This window comes from Lepisosteus platostomus, chromosome 18 (assembly GCF_059453375.1).
Source record: "Lepisosteus platostomus isolate fLepPlt1 chromosome 18, fLepPlt1.hap1, whole genome shotgun sequence".
NCBI lineage: Eukaryota > Metazoa > Chordata > Actinopteri > Semionotiformes > Lepisosteidae > Lepisosteus > Lepisosteus platostomus.
Genome location: NC_142628.1, coordinates 5,603,912 through 5,618,019, shown reverse-complemented (window position 1 = coordinate 5,618,019; position 14,108 = coordinate 5,603,912). Strand labels below are relative to the sequence as shown.

Below are 14,108 nucleotides of genomic sequence, written 5' to 3'. Positions count from 1 at the left end.
CCACGTTTTGTGGATGACGTTTGTGCGTAAAATGCATGTTTTGGGGGGGGGGGGTATTATTGCACAAGCAAGTGCATCATCCGCGTACGGCCAGTGCGACGCATATGTCCAGCATTTGTCACTTCTGTTCCTGCAAGACAACCTTTCAACTTTGACCTTGCAGCCAGATTGTCAAGGTTTTTAACATCTTTCCAAATGCCATGCGTTCTTACAGGGAGATGGCACCAAGCGGTGAGACTAGAGTAGCACAGCAGTCTGGGGAAGTCTCGGAGAGTCGAAGTAGTTGCGTCGATCGCACAAGGCAAAAACGGTTTGGGGTTGCAAAAAAATTAAGGGTAAGCTGCACCTTGCCAGATTTTATAACTGATGAGACGGCGCACCAAACCTTTTGCACCCAGGTACTAGCGAAACACATGTTAAAATTACTAGAAGCTTCGTTTACTCATAAAAGTGTCTGTGTGTTTTCAGGAGCTCAGCAAAGTGCTGTCCACTGTCAGCGTGGATATAGGGGGAGTTAACGAAATGATCGATGATGACGTTGACCATTTGTCCAATTACTTGGCGCACTTAAGAGGACGGCGAGTCAGGATCGCTGGGGACCACCGAATTCGGGCTTTGGCCGCGCCTCTGTCGGGACACGAACCCTGCGCGCACAAGAATGAAGCACATTTAGGGCGCGACTTTGGGGAAGATGCCCTATGGGTTGCACATGGTGGTGAACACACAGTTATTGTATTCAAGGACAAGACTTGTACAACCAGTAAATATGGTAGTCCCCTAGACTCAAGTGTAACTGACGATTATAGAGGGTGCACAAACCAGAGAACAAAAGTAAAGGATTGCCACAGGTAATTACTTTATCATCATTGTAGTCAGCACTGTTGAGTCAGTGCTGTTTTTTTGGGTTGCTGTAACAACATATTTCGATAGTATCCAGATAATTATCTTTATATTTTTAATGATAATACAGTATAAGTAGTCTACCAGAATATCTGAAAAAAATTCAGGTGGGTAGCTGCGTCAGCACGCGAAGGCTGCAAAGGAACAAGTAATAGGTTTATTCCATGCTGAAAAAAAGAAGAAAGAAAACAACATTTCGCCCGTGGAGCCTTCTTCAGAGGCTCTGGATTATCTGAAAAAAATGTCACTGTCGTTTTCCTTATTCTGTACACCTTCAGGACTGTTTTTTTTTTGGTAACTTTAATTCTGAAAGAAGAAGTCAGTTTGATCTAAGTAATTTCACTTCCCTTACACTTACCTTAAAGATATGAAATGTCATTTAGTAACCATGGTCTGTGTGTGTTGTACCTGGAACTATGGGATAAAGTGTATAAAATATCATGTTAATGGACCTTTCATTGATTTGGCTGATGCTAATGTGCTGCAGTTCTTTCTAGGAGTGCACCGCCCAGTGACTTGCTTGACAGGTCTCACGAATGTGTTCGCATTAGCCTCAACATCCACATGAAAGCAGGCAGCCAAGGCGCAGCACTGAAAGGGCCCTGTGATGGAGTCGACAGTCTGCCACGCAGCTGGGCAGAGGATGTTCAGAATGCTGCAGTGGTGAGCAGGGACGGCTCTGCTCAGGCGCGTGCAGCAGGGATGCAGGGGGCAGAGAAAGTGAGCCCAAACCCAGTGGATTGTGAGAAAGATCAGGAAGAGGACACTGCGCAAGAGAGCACAGCTTTATCACAAAGATCACACAGTGCGCAGAGCTCTCAGAAGAACATACGACGATTTCCTCACATAATATGCTTCACCACTCTATCTTGTATTTTATTGGTGCTTTCTTTCTACTGTATTTGTTACCGGAGTTACATTTGCTTCGCGACACAGTATTTCACCCCTAAGGGAATGAAACCAACATAAGTGTATGTAGAATAAAAATCAGAGCGTTGAAGTGGGCTTTTGTGATACTTGTGAGTCCTTTATCTGAAAAATGGGTTGGTGAGAGCTTTAATAGGCATTCAACTCTGCTTTTAGCCTACTCTAAAACAATGTTCATTGAACACTTTCCCAGGTATGAAGGCCAGCATGAAATGAAATATCTCAGATCTTATAATATGTGTTTTAGCTTAATAATGTGAGGGAAATGAACACCACCACAAACTTTTTTGCTACAAATGTCAATCTTGAACATACTGTACTAATCACCTGGAGTGTAAAACATCTTTGTGCTGCCTTGTAGAGGAATTGAGTGTCTAAACCAGTGCCTGGGGTATCCTGTCTCGCTCTCTGTCACCCATTTAATTCATTCATTTAACTGCTTTATCCAATTCAGGGTCGCGGGGGAGATGAAACCTATCCCAGCAATCAATTGACACAAGGCAGGATACACCCTGGATGGCACGCCAGTCCAGATATAGACACGCTAACACCAGGGTCAATTTTCCAAGAAGCTAATTTACCAGTATGTTTTTAGACAGTGGGAGGAAACCCACACAAACATGGGGAGAGCATACAAACTCCACACACATAGAACACAAGGGTTTGAACCCAGAGCTGCAGGGCAGCAATACGAACCCCTTCAGCATCGTGCTACGCCTCTCTGATTTGTCAGACAAAGAAAAAAATCTTGAGGCTAAAGATTGGGAGGCAGTAGATGGTACATTAGCTGGAACCCAGCTTTGTTCCAAAAGGAAGTAACTGGTATCAGTTCACAGGGGTTGGCGAGGAAAGTATTGTATCATTAAACCAAAAAGAACAGTCTAGGCACCTAAGTATTACCTTGATATAAACAGTGCAAATTATTACTTCTGAAGACTGCACAGCTGCAGTCGCAACAAGGGTGAAAGAGCCTTTGCATTTTCTCAATAAACATAATGAGGTGACTGACAATAATAATAACGTATTTAATACACTTAGTCTTTTTATGCATGAGTCCACAAAATAATGTTTGTTGTCTGAACAGTGGACATATTTACATTGGACAATGGAAGTGTGTGCAGATGGCTCATAGTGCCATCTATTTCAGTATGGGCAGCACTGGTAGCCCAGGTGCAGCAATTTCATCCAGTCTCCCAAAGCCAGGCAGGTTAGGTTAGATTAGATTAGTTACCCTGTAATGTTCCTTTCCTTGGGCTGCTTTTTCACCCCAGTTTAACCGGTACTGGCTGAACTACAGAGAAAGGAACCAGCTGAACACAATGAGTGGATCCTCTCAATCCTCTGTGTCTTTTCTGGTGTTCTGAATAGAACCAGTTAGCCTAGTGTTAGTTATCCCTAATTAATGTGACTCATAATTAAGTCTAATGCTGTCATTTACAGCCCATGATATAATTACCGAGCATTGTATAAGTTACAATCGACAACAACCAATCGTCCTTCAGGGAAATAACCCATAGGTAACTTGTAGACATTTATCTTTTTCTATATACATTTCTCCTTAGGTCCCTGTAGCGTTAAATACAGAACTGGGACACAGCTATAGAAACATTTTAAAGATGTTTTTGTATGAGATATGTCGTTTCATTTTATTAAAAATTCATCAAGTCGTACAGTGTCGTCTGGGCAGTTCATACTCGGACTTTAGGGATAGGCCCACTGGACATCAGCTTTGCCCAAAGCAAACGTTAAAAATACCTAATTTCTGTTCAACAAAATGTCAGTTCCCCAGCTACCAGATAGACTTAATAATCTTCGAGGTAATCATTTTCTCAATTTATTGCATTTGTAAATGGCAGGTTTGAGTCAAACCTGGCAGGTTTGAGCCTTCTTCAGGACACACCTGAAGAAGGCTCCACGGCCGAAACGTTGTGTTCTCTTTCTTCTTTTTTTCAGCATGGAATAAACCTATTACTTGTTCCCTTGAGTCTCATCATATACTTAATTCGTATTACGTATTATATTCTCTTTTAAAAGTTTAATAATGTATTTAATCGGAGCAGGATAATTTAATAATCAAAGGATTAATTAAGTTGTTAGCATTATAGACAGTAAATTGTTCTGCTGTACAGATCAACTTCTAAGATCTTGTGAGCGTCTGTAACTGTGCTCAGCACCATTGAGAAGGGCTTTTCACAAGCATTTTATTGCTGCTTGTTATTCCAGAATACACTATTCTCTAAAAACCGGTTCATGTCTCCATGTCACGATGTTTCATCACGTGGGATTTGATGCACAAACTTTTTAATGAAGCCAGTGACGATCAGAAGACCCCTACGCATCCTGCCATAAGTCCAAATATAGCCAGAGTAATTAAGGTGAATGTAGACCTTGCTGTTTTCCCGTACTCTTTTGTGTTGCCGTTGAACACGGGGAAAGTTACGTGTTATGTGTCATGCATCCCGCGAGTTACTTTTCCTTCTCTATTGTAATACGTGACGTAATCAGGTACCGTAGCTCGCGTAAGCGTTACCCCCAAGGTAAGCTCTATACAGCCAAATGCTAACCCAATGCAATTATCCGGCTGTTATCCATCTTCGGCTCTTAAATCACTTCCATGAGAACATAATTGCATTGCAGCAATTTTTTCTTATCCACATGTACTGATGGGAGGGGAACGGGAGGAAATTAGGGGTGACGTCTAACCCGAGAAGCTGGGGGGGACATCAGTTTATTTTTCTTGGCGGGGGTAGGGGAGAGGTAAATAAAAGCCACCGATAGACCTTACCCATTCCATCCGAAATTCCCGGCACCGAGAGCAGAATGGAAGAAAATATATTGTAATACTCGCATTTCTCTCTCTATTAACTGTCTGCTGAAATTCCACAAACCAACTCTTCACCTGATTTCTGGAAAGAGGCACTTACAAGTAGCAAACTTTTCAAGGTAAGATTTTAAATCTTGCACTGGTTCAGGGAATTAATAAATTCGCAGCCAAGCAAGCATCGAGCGAGATTTTGGAGAAACATCTGCCTTTGCCAAATAACATCGTAATGTACTTCGCTACAATAATATTACTGAGAACAAATATTTATTTTGTTTTTGTACTTAATTAACGATGAAGTGGGCAAAGTCCTGAAAGTGACATTTATATTACAACGAATAATCCTAGCTGCCGCACTGCTGGCTGAAGATACTGTGTAAAATAATTAAATACTGTTTAAAACTACACCAGGCCAGAGAGAAAGTTTTTAGCTTAAAAGCGTATTGATGTGTGAGTCTTAAACTCTTCCACCCCTGTTTCTCTACAGATGCAGAAGTGTTTTGGTGTTCTTTGCGTATCACTTGTACTGTGTGCCACCCTGTCAGAGACGTTTGGATTGGTTCTTTCGGTATTTCTTCCAGATTTTCTTTTGTTATAATTATTTATGCAGTATGCTGTCTAAAATGTGCTCCCGATTTATCGTTTTACCGAGGAGCTTATCCTGTGCAAGTAGAAGGTTTTCTTTTCATTAACTTGACTGATACTGGTTTGTCATCCTGCGTGCTTCCTTGCATCCTGGTTGTCTATGTGACTTGCCGAGGGATATAAACTAAGAGAAATATTCATTTTGTCTATATTATCTAAAATTACACTGTCTTGCAAAAATGTAACTTAAATTCATTAAACCCTTAAAACCACACCTCACAACTTCATTGTTCTAGACCTCGATGAAGCAGTCAAACATTATTTTTATTTTGGCACTATATTTCAATACAGTATTTTAGTTATACTGTAGTAGTATGTGAATAGGGAGCTTTTAAAAAATCCTCTTAAAACGCAATAATTGCCCATGATTGCAACTAATCTGTAGGAAATTTAGACACCTGAGAAATATTATCCTGTTATTGTAATTGTTCTGAAGCGTATGCAGCTCATAATAGCAAGTCCATTAGACTTTTATTAGAACAATTATATCTTACATAGAAGAAATATTTGAATGCTAATTAACTGCAATGTTACCTGCGTCTTGAAACTTCCTGCAGCAATTATGTAGTTGCTTTGCAATGGACAAAATACAACTGTACGAGATAATAAGATGCTTATTGCCTTTAATTTTAATAGAGAGTGTTAGGACTCGTATATTAAATTTGTTACATGCAGCAGTATATGGCCCAATCTTGATTTTCCACTATATTATTACTCCCTAGAGTGACACAACAGAAACTGTTATGAAATAGTCACGTTAATATGTCAGCAATCTTTTGCTTGAAATGTGCTGGATTATATTTAAATATCAGTGGCTCCGTCAATGCACTCAGAAGTAGGCAAATATCTGGATAACTTAATTATGAGTTCCTGAAGATATGTCATTTCAGTAATAATTTGTCACATAATTAAAGTAATTTTTAAAATGAATGCATTACCTCCAGCAGGTAAAATCATCTTTCTGAGGAGCTAACACTGAGGGATCTGCAATGAACAAGATCAATTAATTTTTTGTATAGCATTTATAGACACTTGGCAAGTAATTATACAGCCAAGTTTAGAAATCAAATTGAATTATATATACTGTAAGTGGGGAACTTTTCCCTGTGCAATACTACGATCTGCTTTTGCATCACAAGGATGAGATCAGCAGTCCAGGTCTTCGAGACTGATGCTCAAATCTGACACAGAATAAGAATGATGAATCAGGATGGTCAGGTTTAATGAAAAGCTTTTGTGTTCAGTTCTCTTATGTCATGTGAATAGCCAGGCTAAAGCCTGGTAACTTTTTGTTGAAGAGGTGGACAGAAACTGTAGGTTACCTTCTTCCACAAAGCATTACACTTCAGCGGATAATAACCATTAATACAACCAGACGCCTGTTGATTTACTCAACCACATTTACATTTCTTACACAGACCACTTGCTGCTGCAAATCCTCATATCAAAGAGCATTTGATCACATTCATTTCCTTGGTGTACAGATTTACTTGACACCAAGGTCATTTCCAGCCAGTCCTTCTCTGGCTGCTCCACAGTTGAGTGGAATTAATTCTTATTCAAAAGGAAAACATTTTGACACAAACAATGTTATCGGATTTATGTACCAATCTGTCCATTTCTCTTTTAGAAGAACGTGTTTAGTATATTGTTAGATAAGCAGATAAGTAATGTTTAATGTTTAATACAGTCAGTAGAATCATGTGCATGTATGGCAGTATTGTGGTATGGTGTATAGCACTGCTGCATCATGATCCTGGATTTCATTTCTGTGCTTAAATAATATCCAGGCATTCTGTGCTAAAGAGGCGCATTTACACGACATCTGTTAAATTGTCTGCAGACTCTGTAATGTTTTATTACTCTTTTATTGCACTTATGTTTCTGTTCATGATGCTACGCAGCAACTGGCTCTTGCTGCATTATCTCCATTTGTGACAAAAATGACTTTTTGTTTCTCCCTCTTGAAGGCGAAGGAAAAGAGAGGCTGGACTCTGAACAGCGCCGGGTATTTACTGGGGCCTCGTGAGTAAAAGCTATTTTTGTGATCACACTTTGGGTTAGAGGTTGTAAAATTACACTTTATAAATGGATAGTAAGTCAGCTGTTGGTATTATAGATGAAAGAAACTACTTTCTGCAAATAACCATGGGATTAGGTTTTGTGCTGTTAGTCAGGCTTGAATCAGAGTTTAGTTACTGTTATGCAAGTAAGCTACAAAAAAGGTTGGTTATTATTACATTTATATCTCTCTTTTGATACATTATTAATATATTCCATGTCTAAAACATTTATAAATTGCATTTGCAGCCCCTAATCTAATGTGTTTCCATTTTCACAAATCAAACCAACTTCAGATAGAAATTAATTCAAACAGGGATTAGTTGAGTAATAAAAACACTCACTTTGTTTTTATCTTCAATTCAGTTATTAGCGAGCAAGCAAGTTAATAATGAGTGTGTTTATTAAACTTAGTGTCCAACTCCTCTACCTTATGATTTTAAACTTACAGCTCTCCTATTTCATTATGTTCAAAATGTGACCTAATCATATAATTTGGAAATCATGTAATTTGCTAGTTATAAATATTGTTTAATTTTACCTATATTTTCCAATGAAGCATGTAATGTCCAGTCAAGGTCATCCACAGAGCCAAATAATAATAGTATCCAGTATCCATCAGCCACATTAAAAATCTCACAGTTAAATAAGAATTTAATTCGGCATCATAAAAGTGATGCAGCTAAATTAATTTTGAAAACTTAAATTCAGAAGAAATTTCAGGATTGATGAAGATAATGTTATATCTTATATCTGTATACTGGTTTACTCCCCATCTCTAACCTTTTGTTAAACATGGATAACCAGCCACTGTTTGAAAATCACTTCAGTGAAAACTCCATTATTTGTCACAGACACAAATATTTCAATATAGCATCCTTCCCCCTAGGAGCTGCTACGTAATGAAAAACCTGGAGCCACCTGCGAGCATGGTTTTATTTGTCCTTTTAATAGCTATGATTTTTTTCTTTACCATTTCAGCGGCAAGTATCTTATCCTGAATATAATCCTTCAGATTTCTTTCATTCTTTTCTTTTTTCGATATTCTGGAAATTACACATGAATCAATGACCTATTCTTCCATGCCGCTGTTGAAAAGCTGTCCCTGCCAAAAAAATAGATAACCTCAAGCATGATTACTAAGCCAGACCTGGCCTCCCACATACAGTATAAACGTTGGTCTTCCGCATTTTGAAAAGAAGAATGCAACTAAAATGCCCGCGATTCTCTTTTCCCCATTTAAAGGGTAAACCTATTTTAACAACTTTAACAGTTCCATGACATGAAAGTGTCATCCACATTCCGCTCTGCTTTGAAATGCAACACACATCTGTACTTGTGCATTCCCAGCCTCTGCACAGAGTGAATGTCAGTGTGCTGTAGTTGCATCGAAACCCTTCCTAGGAACCTACATGATGGAAGGTCAGGTTCCAGTTTGTGTAAGACTGGGTAAAATGCCATCATCCCTTTGTTTCAGGTCGTATTGAACACCTTATACAGATAAAGGATTCTCCCAGTGCAAGGGGGAGAGAAGAGCCGCTTGGTGAATGTAAGATAGTTTCTGCAGGTTACTAAAGTCGATTGAGGCATCACGTTTTGAAATGTCGTCTGTCGTGTTTTTTAATGTTACCTGTTAATATTCACAAGGAATAAACACTAAAAAAAGTATTAGGGTGGCATGGTGGCACAGTGGTTAGCCTTGTCGCCTCACAGCGCTGGGGCCCTGGGTTCAGTTCTGGACCTGGGGTGCTGTGGGTGTGTGGAGTTTGTGTGTCCCCCCTGTGGGGTTCTCCCCATGTGGGTGTCCGCCGGCTGCTCCCGTTTCCCCCCCACAGTCCAAAAACATACTGGTGGGTTAATTGGTTTCTGGGAAAATTGTCCCTCATCCTGTGTGTGTGTCAGTGTGTCTGGCCTGCAGTGGGGTGGTGTCCCGTCTATAGTGTACCCTGCCTTGTGCCTGTTGCTTGCTGGGATAGGCTCTGGCTCCTGTGTGACGCTGATTTGGATGAAGCGGTTAGAAAATGGATGGGTGAAACAGGTATAACACATTCATGTATAAAGACTAAATAGAAATTGAATTATCTGATATTATACTAAACAAGGCCTTTTTCATAGAAATTCGTCAGTCTTTTCTTGGTGTTTATGCATGTGAATAAGACCTCTAATTTTTCAAAGACATCAGGAAATTATTTCAAAATGCTTCATTACAATTTATTTTTATTGGTCATGTTATTTTTTTAAACATGTAAAATATTAGCTCTGGTTTACTTTTATGTTAACCTAAAAGCTAATAGAGTAATGAACATGCCAACAGTCTTTAAGCAGTAGTGCCTATATGTACTTTAATTCCTTGGTTATAGTTTTTTTCTGTGTTGCCTATTATGTGTTCTGTGTTCTCCTCTGTTGTTATTTTTGTCTATATTTGAAACAACAAATGACCGATTTCAGCACAAAGTGACCTCTGGAAAGACCTCTCACGCCCTAAGGACTAGAAGTATACAGGGTATCCATTTTGAGAGTTCCGTGTTTTACAAAGTAGTTAAGTGGCAGTTGTAAGTGCATTGAATGTCAGCCGGTGAAATACTAGTTGATTTCTCCCCAATCCTTGCTCAAATTGGGCTTTTAACAGAAATTCGGGAGGAGGTCAGATTCTAATGTCTCCTGCGTCTGCTGTCCTCTGTGTATTTATCTCACCTCTCTGGATCCTCTCCCTGCAAATCCCTCTCCCATCCCTCCCTTCACCCCATCTTCACCCTTGAGCAGCGTCCAGGCTCATTCTTTATGAAAGTGGGGGTGAGGGCTCGGTCAGCCTCATCCTCAGTGAGGCTGTCATTCCTTCAGCTAGGCATGGTGAACTGACTGAGCGCCTGCATCAGTCTGTGAGAGATCTTTCCAGTAGCCTTTGCAGGCCATCCTGAGCTGAAAGAAGTCAGTATGTACTGTTGTTGTTAACTCTGTCCTTCTTCATTCTTTAGAAAGACTGACTGTTTCTGGTTTGGCCGGCAAACTAAATAAAACATTGAACTGGATGTAGTGATCACAATGAAAAGCATGATATGCTGGCATTGGATTCAGATAACTGACTGTAACCGGTGGGGAGTTATAAACTGAAGGATAGAATTTAGCTTATGCAAGAACTGATTTATAAAATAACAAACTTTGGCATGCATGCTTGGCCTTTCTGTACATTTTATTCTGCTGTCTAATAAGGCTCACTCAAGGGTCAACGCTGTGTTTCATTTTTACAACTTAAAACAGACCTACCAAGAAAATCTCCTTGACTAACACTAGGTGGCCATGCAGTCAAAAACATGACTAATTGCATAATAACATGCTTATACTGTAAGTAAACCCTGGTGAGAAGCTTCATTCTTCTTTCAGTTCCCCCTTTCCAAGCCTACGACAATACAAAAGATTTCTTGCATTTTTCATGTCTGTGCTTGTGTTTCCATTTATCACTAGTAAACTAAAATACAAAATGATTGTGTAAGGAGCTAGAGCACCAAGAGATCAGAATTTGCTTCTTCATGTATATTACACTACTTAACCTTTTGAGAGCCTTCTCTTTTTTAAAGTGACTGTAATTTTCCATCCTGGTCGTGGATGGCTGGTGTTTCTGTAGGCTTTCAATGTCTCTTTAAAGCAGTAGCGACTAAAGAGTGGAGAAAAATAGTTAAGTTGGTCTAATTACGCCATTAATGAGATGATTAAAGTTATTAAGAGCTGAGCTGGAACATAAACCAGCAGAAGCACACTAGCCCTCCAGGACTGTGATAGGACTGGTTTATAACAACTGTATATACTTGTGAGCATTGCACATAAAATAACACTGACTTACATCCATATGATAAGGAGTGCTAACTTCAAGAACCTTAATTTGGATTGTCTAAACACTTGGAATGAACTAGTCCATTAAACATATTCCTTAAACTAGCACTGGCATGTGCATATAAGGAGGTTTGTTTGGAGCTCTATGGTTTTAAACTCCAAAGTATACACAGTACGTAAATCTTGTGTGTCTTTTCTTCTGTTTTCATAGATGCAGTGGACAATCACCGTTCTCTCAGCGATAAGCATGGCCTTGCCGGCAAACGTGAGCTGCAGCTGGAGGATGACATCAAATCAGGTAAGAGGCAGTTCAGATACGAGAAAATGTCCGAGAATTAATAAAGAAATATGTTCGGTAACTATTTGTTCTTGGCCACAGTTTTAACGTGCATGAACTACAAACATATTGTTATAGCTATAGGTGGCTATGGAAGTGTCTCTGAGAATCTCCATACAATGGGTAACATCTGGTGTCAACATTTCCAACTTCAAGGCAAGGGGATGTTTGATTGTGTTTTAAGGGGTCCAGATTCTGTGATCAAAGAAATCGTAAGATTTACCTTAGTTAAGTTCTGGGTAAATCAACAGTTCAGGGAGACACCATATAGGAGGTTGGTGAAGCAGTGAAAGGCATCAAAAGGAAGAAGAGAGAGGTGGGGGGAGTGTTCTGTGTTCCAGATCAGACCCTTAAAAACCAGATTGGAGCTAAGTGTTCAGAACTTAAGAGAGCTTGCTGAACTCCGATTTCCTGTATGAGGAATCCGTAGGTTAAAAACAGCCTCTCCTGGTTTGTGGGTGAATTTTAGAATAGAGAAATAGGTTCCCATTCATTTGGTGGCATCTGGGGATTACAGAGTGAGGGTTTAACTGCAGGTTGTATTCCATACATATAGATGAGAAGGCAGCTTATCTCTTATTTTGGCTTTTGTAGGTGTTACATAAGAGTTTGAATAATTGGTAACAGTCTGGGTAGTTAAGACATTAGGCCTCTGGATACCTTATTTTAAAGTTTGTACATAGTGTGACATAGTGTTGTATGTTTATGTTCTGTGTTGGTTAGAGTGTTTACTGTCATTGCTAATATATATATAACTAGGTGTGCCTGAATTATTACTCTTTTTACCTAAGCTGTGCCAAAGAATAAAGAATTCTGACCCTAACTATACCAACCACATGGGTATCATCCTGACCAAATAATTTACAAGTGGGGGGTTATGATTATTTAATTTACTTATTGATTAATCCGATCAGTCACTTCGTGATATTTCTTTGGTTTCGTAGCCCCTTATGTGTAACAACATGTTGGTACATTAGGCTGTTTTTTCCAATGCACAATCCAATGTAGTTTTACTAAAAAGCCTGTAATTCCTCTGTTGTGGAACAGGCATATTCGGAATGTGGAGGACTCCATTCAGTTGAAGCATCACCAGTTAGTGTATACCGTTGCAGTTAGCGGGAGCAAAAAACCGATATACTGACAGGGCATTTTCAGTTTTCTGCTCAGCAGTTTTTTTTTCAATTCACACAACAAGTTTATCCAATTTTGCAGGTTCACTAAGAATAAGCGATGAGAATGTAATACGTACTGTGATTGACTTCCTGACTTACCTGAGGCTGAAAGGTAAGCCCATTATTATCACTTGTAATTAGAACTTCACTGTTCTAGACTAGCTGCAACCAGAAGTGAATTATAGTGTTAAGGTCAGCCACATGACCTGTGCAGAGCATATTGAGTGAGTGTGCAAATTTCCCAAAAGCAATGACTTGCATAATTTGGGGCAAAACCGATGAACAATAATAATTAAGCAGCATTAGGACAATTATTATTACATAATTTTATCCAAAGCAGCTTACATTTGTACTCTTTTATAGAGCTGGGTATATAAATGAATAAAACATTCACAACACATTTTACTGGAAAAATGAAATCATAACAACCTGTTTGTTTGTATGAATGTTTCCACATTGTGACAGTTTATAATAGTAAAGGTTATAGCTGTGGGTGAAACACTTGACAAGTTTTGCCATGTTTTTGGTGTCTTGTTGGCATTTCTCGTCCTCATTCTTTCAGAAATGGGAGCTCTTGACAACTTGCACCCTTCGCTCACGTCAGAAGAGGTCGCTCAGCCATAGCCTGCATGTTGCCCTGTGTAAAGCTGCTGTTCTGGGAGTCCAGACCCTTTGAAATGCTTTTGAGTGAACTCAGATACTCTTGGTGGTCCAGCTGATTTTTGTTTACACTACTCTTATAATGCCATCTGGTGGTGACTCTTTCATGGTATCTGCTTACTGCTTTGTGTAAGAATATAAATTAACAAGACAAAGATTTTTTTGTTATAAAACAATGTCTTGTTGAATAAACTAGGTAACTGCATTGGTCCTATTTGTCGACAGTATTTCTTTCTATTTAACATGAACTAAAATGTCTTTTGAACCCTCAAAAGTGTCAGCTGTCACTTTTCTCTCATTTTAAATGTGGGAAATGTCAGATGATTAAAAACTGCTGGTTGACCCTGAGGCTGTAACTGGGCTTCCACACATCACATGCTTACGCTCAAGGACGATTACAAAATAACACATTTCTTTTTCTGCTTCCTCGAACTTATTTTCAGACGGGGAAGCACAGAATCCTGAATTAGCAGTTTTTAAGGTTACAAAAGAGGGAGAGTGACTCAGCCTCTGCTCCTTTGGTTGTTAGTAACCTGAGGACCTTGTATCCATCTTATTTCGTGAAATATCCTAGGCAGCCTGCTTGAAGGTGTGGATTGTTACAAACTCCCACAATCCTTTGTGTAAGCCCCTCCCCTTCCTTTAGACCTGATTCCCCTTGTCTGTGTTTCATTGTTGATCCTGAGGAAGTTCCTTGGTTTAATTTTGCCTTTCAGGATTTTGAATACTTTTATTACGTCTTCTCATAATCTTTCCT

At 39.3% G+C, this 14,108-nt stretch overlaps 2 protein-coding genes across 3 annotated transcripts; both read left to right on the top strand.

Annotated features, from left to right (window-relative positions):
• Positions 1-39: 39 nt before the first annotated feature.
• On the top strand, positions 40-1,905 carry LOC148645517 (uncharacterized). Its single transcript, XM_088612000.1, has 3 exons — positions 40-335; positions 469-848; positions 1,398-1,905. Exons 1-3 carry the CDS (start codon positions 201-203, stop codon positions 1,867-1,869), a joined length of 987 nt encoding a protein of 328 aa, XP_088468126.1. The 5' UTR covers positions 40-200; the 3' UTR covers positions 1,870-1,905.
• A 2,670-nt stretch (positions 1,906-4,575) lies between these two features.
• Positions 4,576-13,561, top strand: gal (galanin/GMAP prepropeptide). 2 transcript variants are annotated; one of them, XM_088611495.1, is made up of 7 exons: positions 4,576-4,770; positions 5,136-5,216; positions 7,264-7,318; positions 8,832-8,903; positions 11,394-11,480; positions 12,732-12,803; positions 13,254-13,561. In XM_088611495.1, the coding sequence occupies exons 2-7, from the start codon at positions 5,136-5,138 to the stop codon at positions 13,313-13,315; spliced, it is 429 nt and encodes a 142-aa protein (XP_088467621.1). In that variant the 5' UTR covers positions 4,576-4,770; the 3' UTR covers positions 13,316-13,561. The 2 variants fall into 2 exon arrangements, with proteins under 2 accessions (XP_088467621.1, XP_088467622.1); XM_088611496.1 differs by lacking the exon at positions 8,832-8,903 and having other exon boundaries at positions 4,584-4,770.
• Positions 13,562-14,108: the final 547 nt, after the last annotated feature.

Coding starts and splice junctions, on each gene's coding strand:
- LOC148645517 (XM_088612000.1), top strand. CDS start 201: ATGCGTTCTTACAGGGAGATGGCACCAAGCGGTGAGACTAGAGTAGCA. Junction 336..468: donor GGGTTGCAAAAAAATTAAGG/GTAAGCTGCACC, acceptor GTGTGTTTTCAG/GAGCTCAGCAAAGTGCTGTC. Junction 849..1,397: donor AAAGTAAAGGATTGCCACAG/GTAATTACTTTA, acceptor AGTTCTTTCTAG/GAGTGCACCGCCCAGTGACT.
- gal (XM_088611495.1), top strand. CDS start 5,136: ATGCAGAAGTGTTTTGGTGTTCTTTGCGTATCACTTGTACTGTGTGCC. Junction 5,217..7,263: donor CGTTTGGATTGGTTCTTTCG/GTATTTCTTCCA, acceptor TCCCTCTTGAAG/GCGAAGGAAAAGAGAGGCTG. Junction 11,481..12,731: donor GGAGGATGACATCAAATCAG/GTAAGAGGCAGT, acceptor CCAATTTTGCAG/GTTCACTAAGAATAAGCGAT.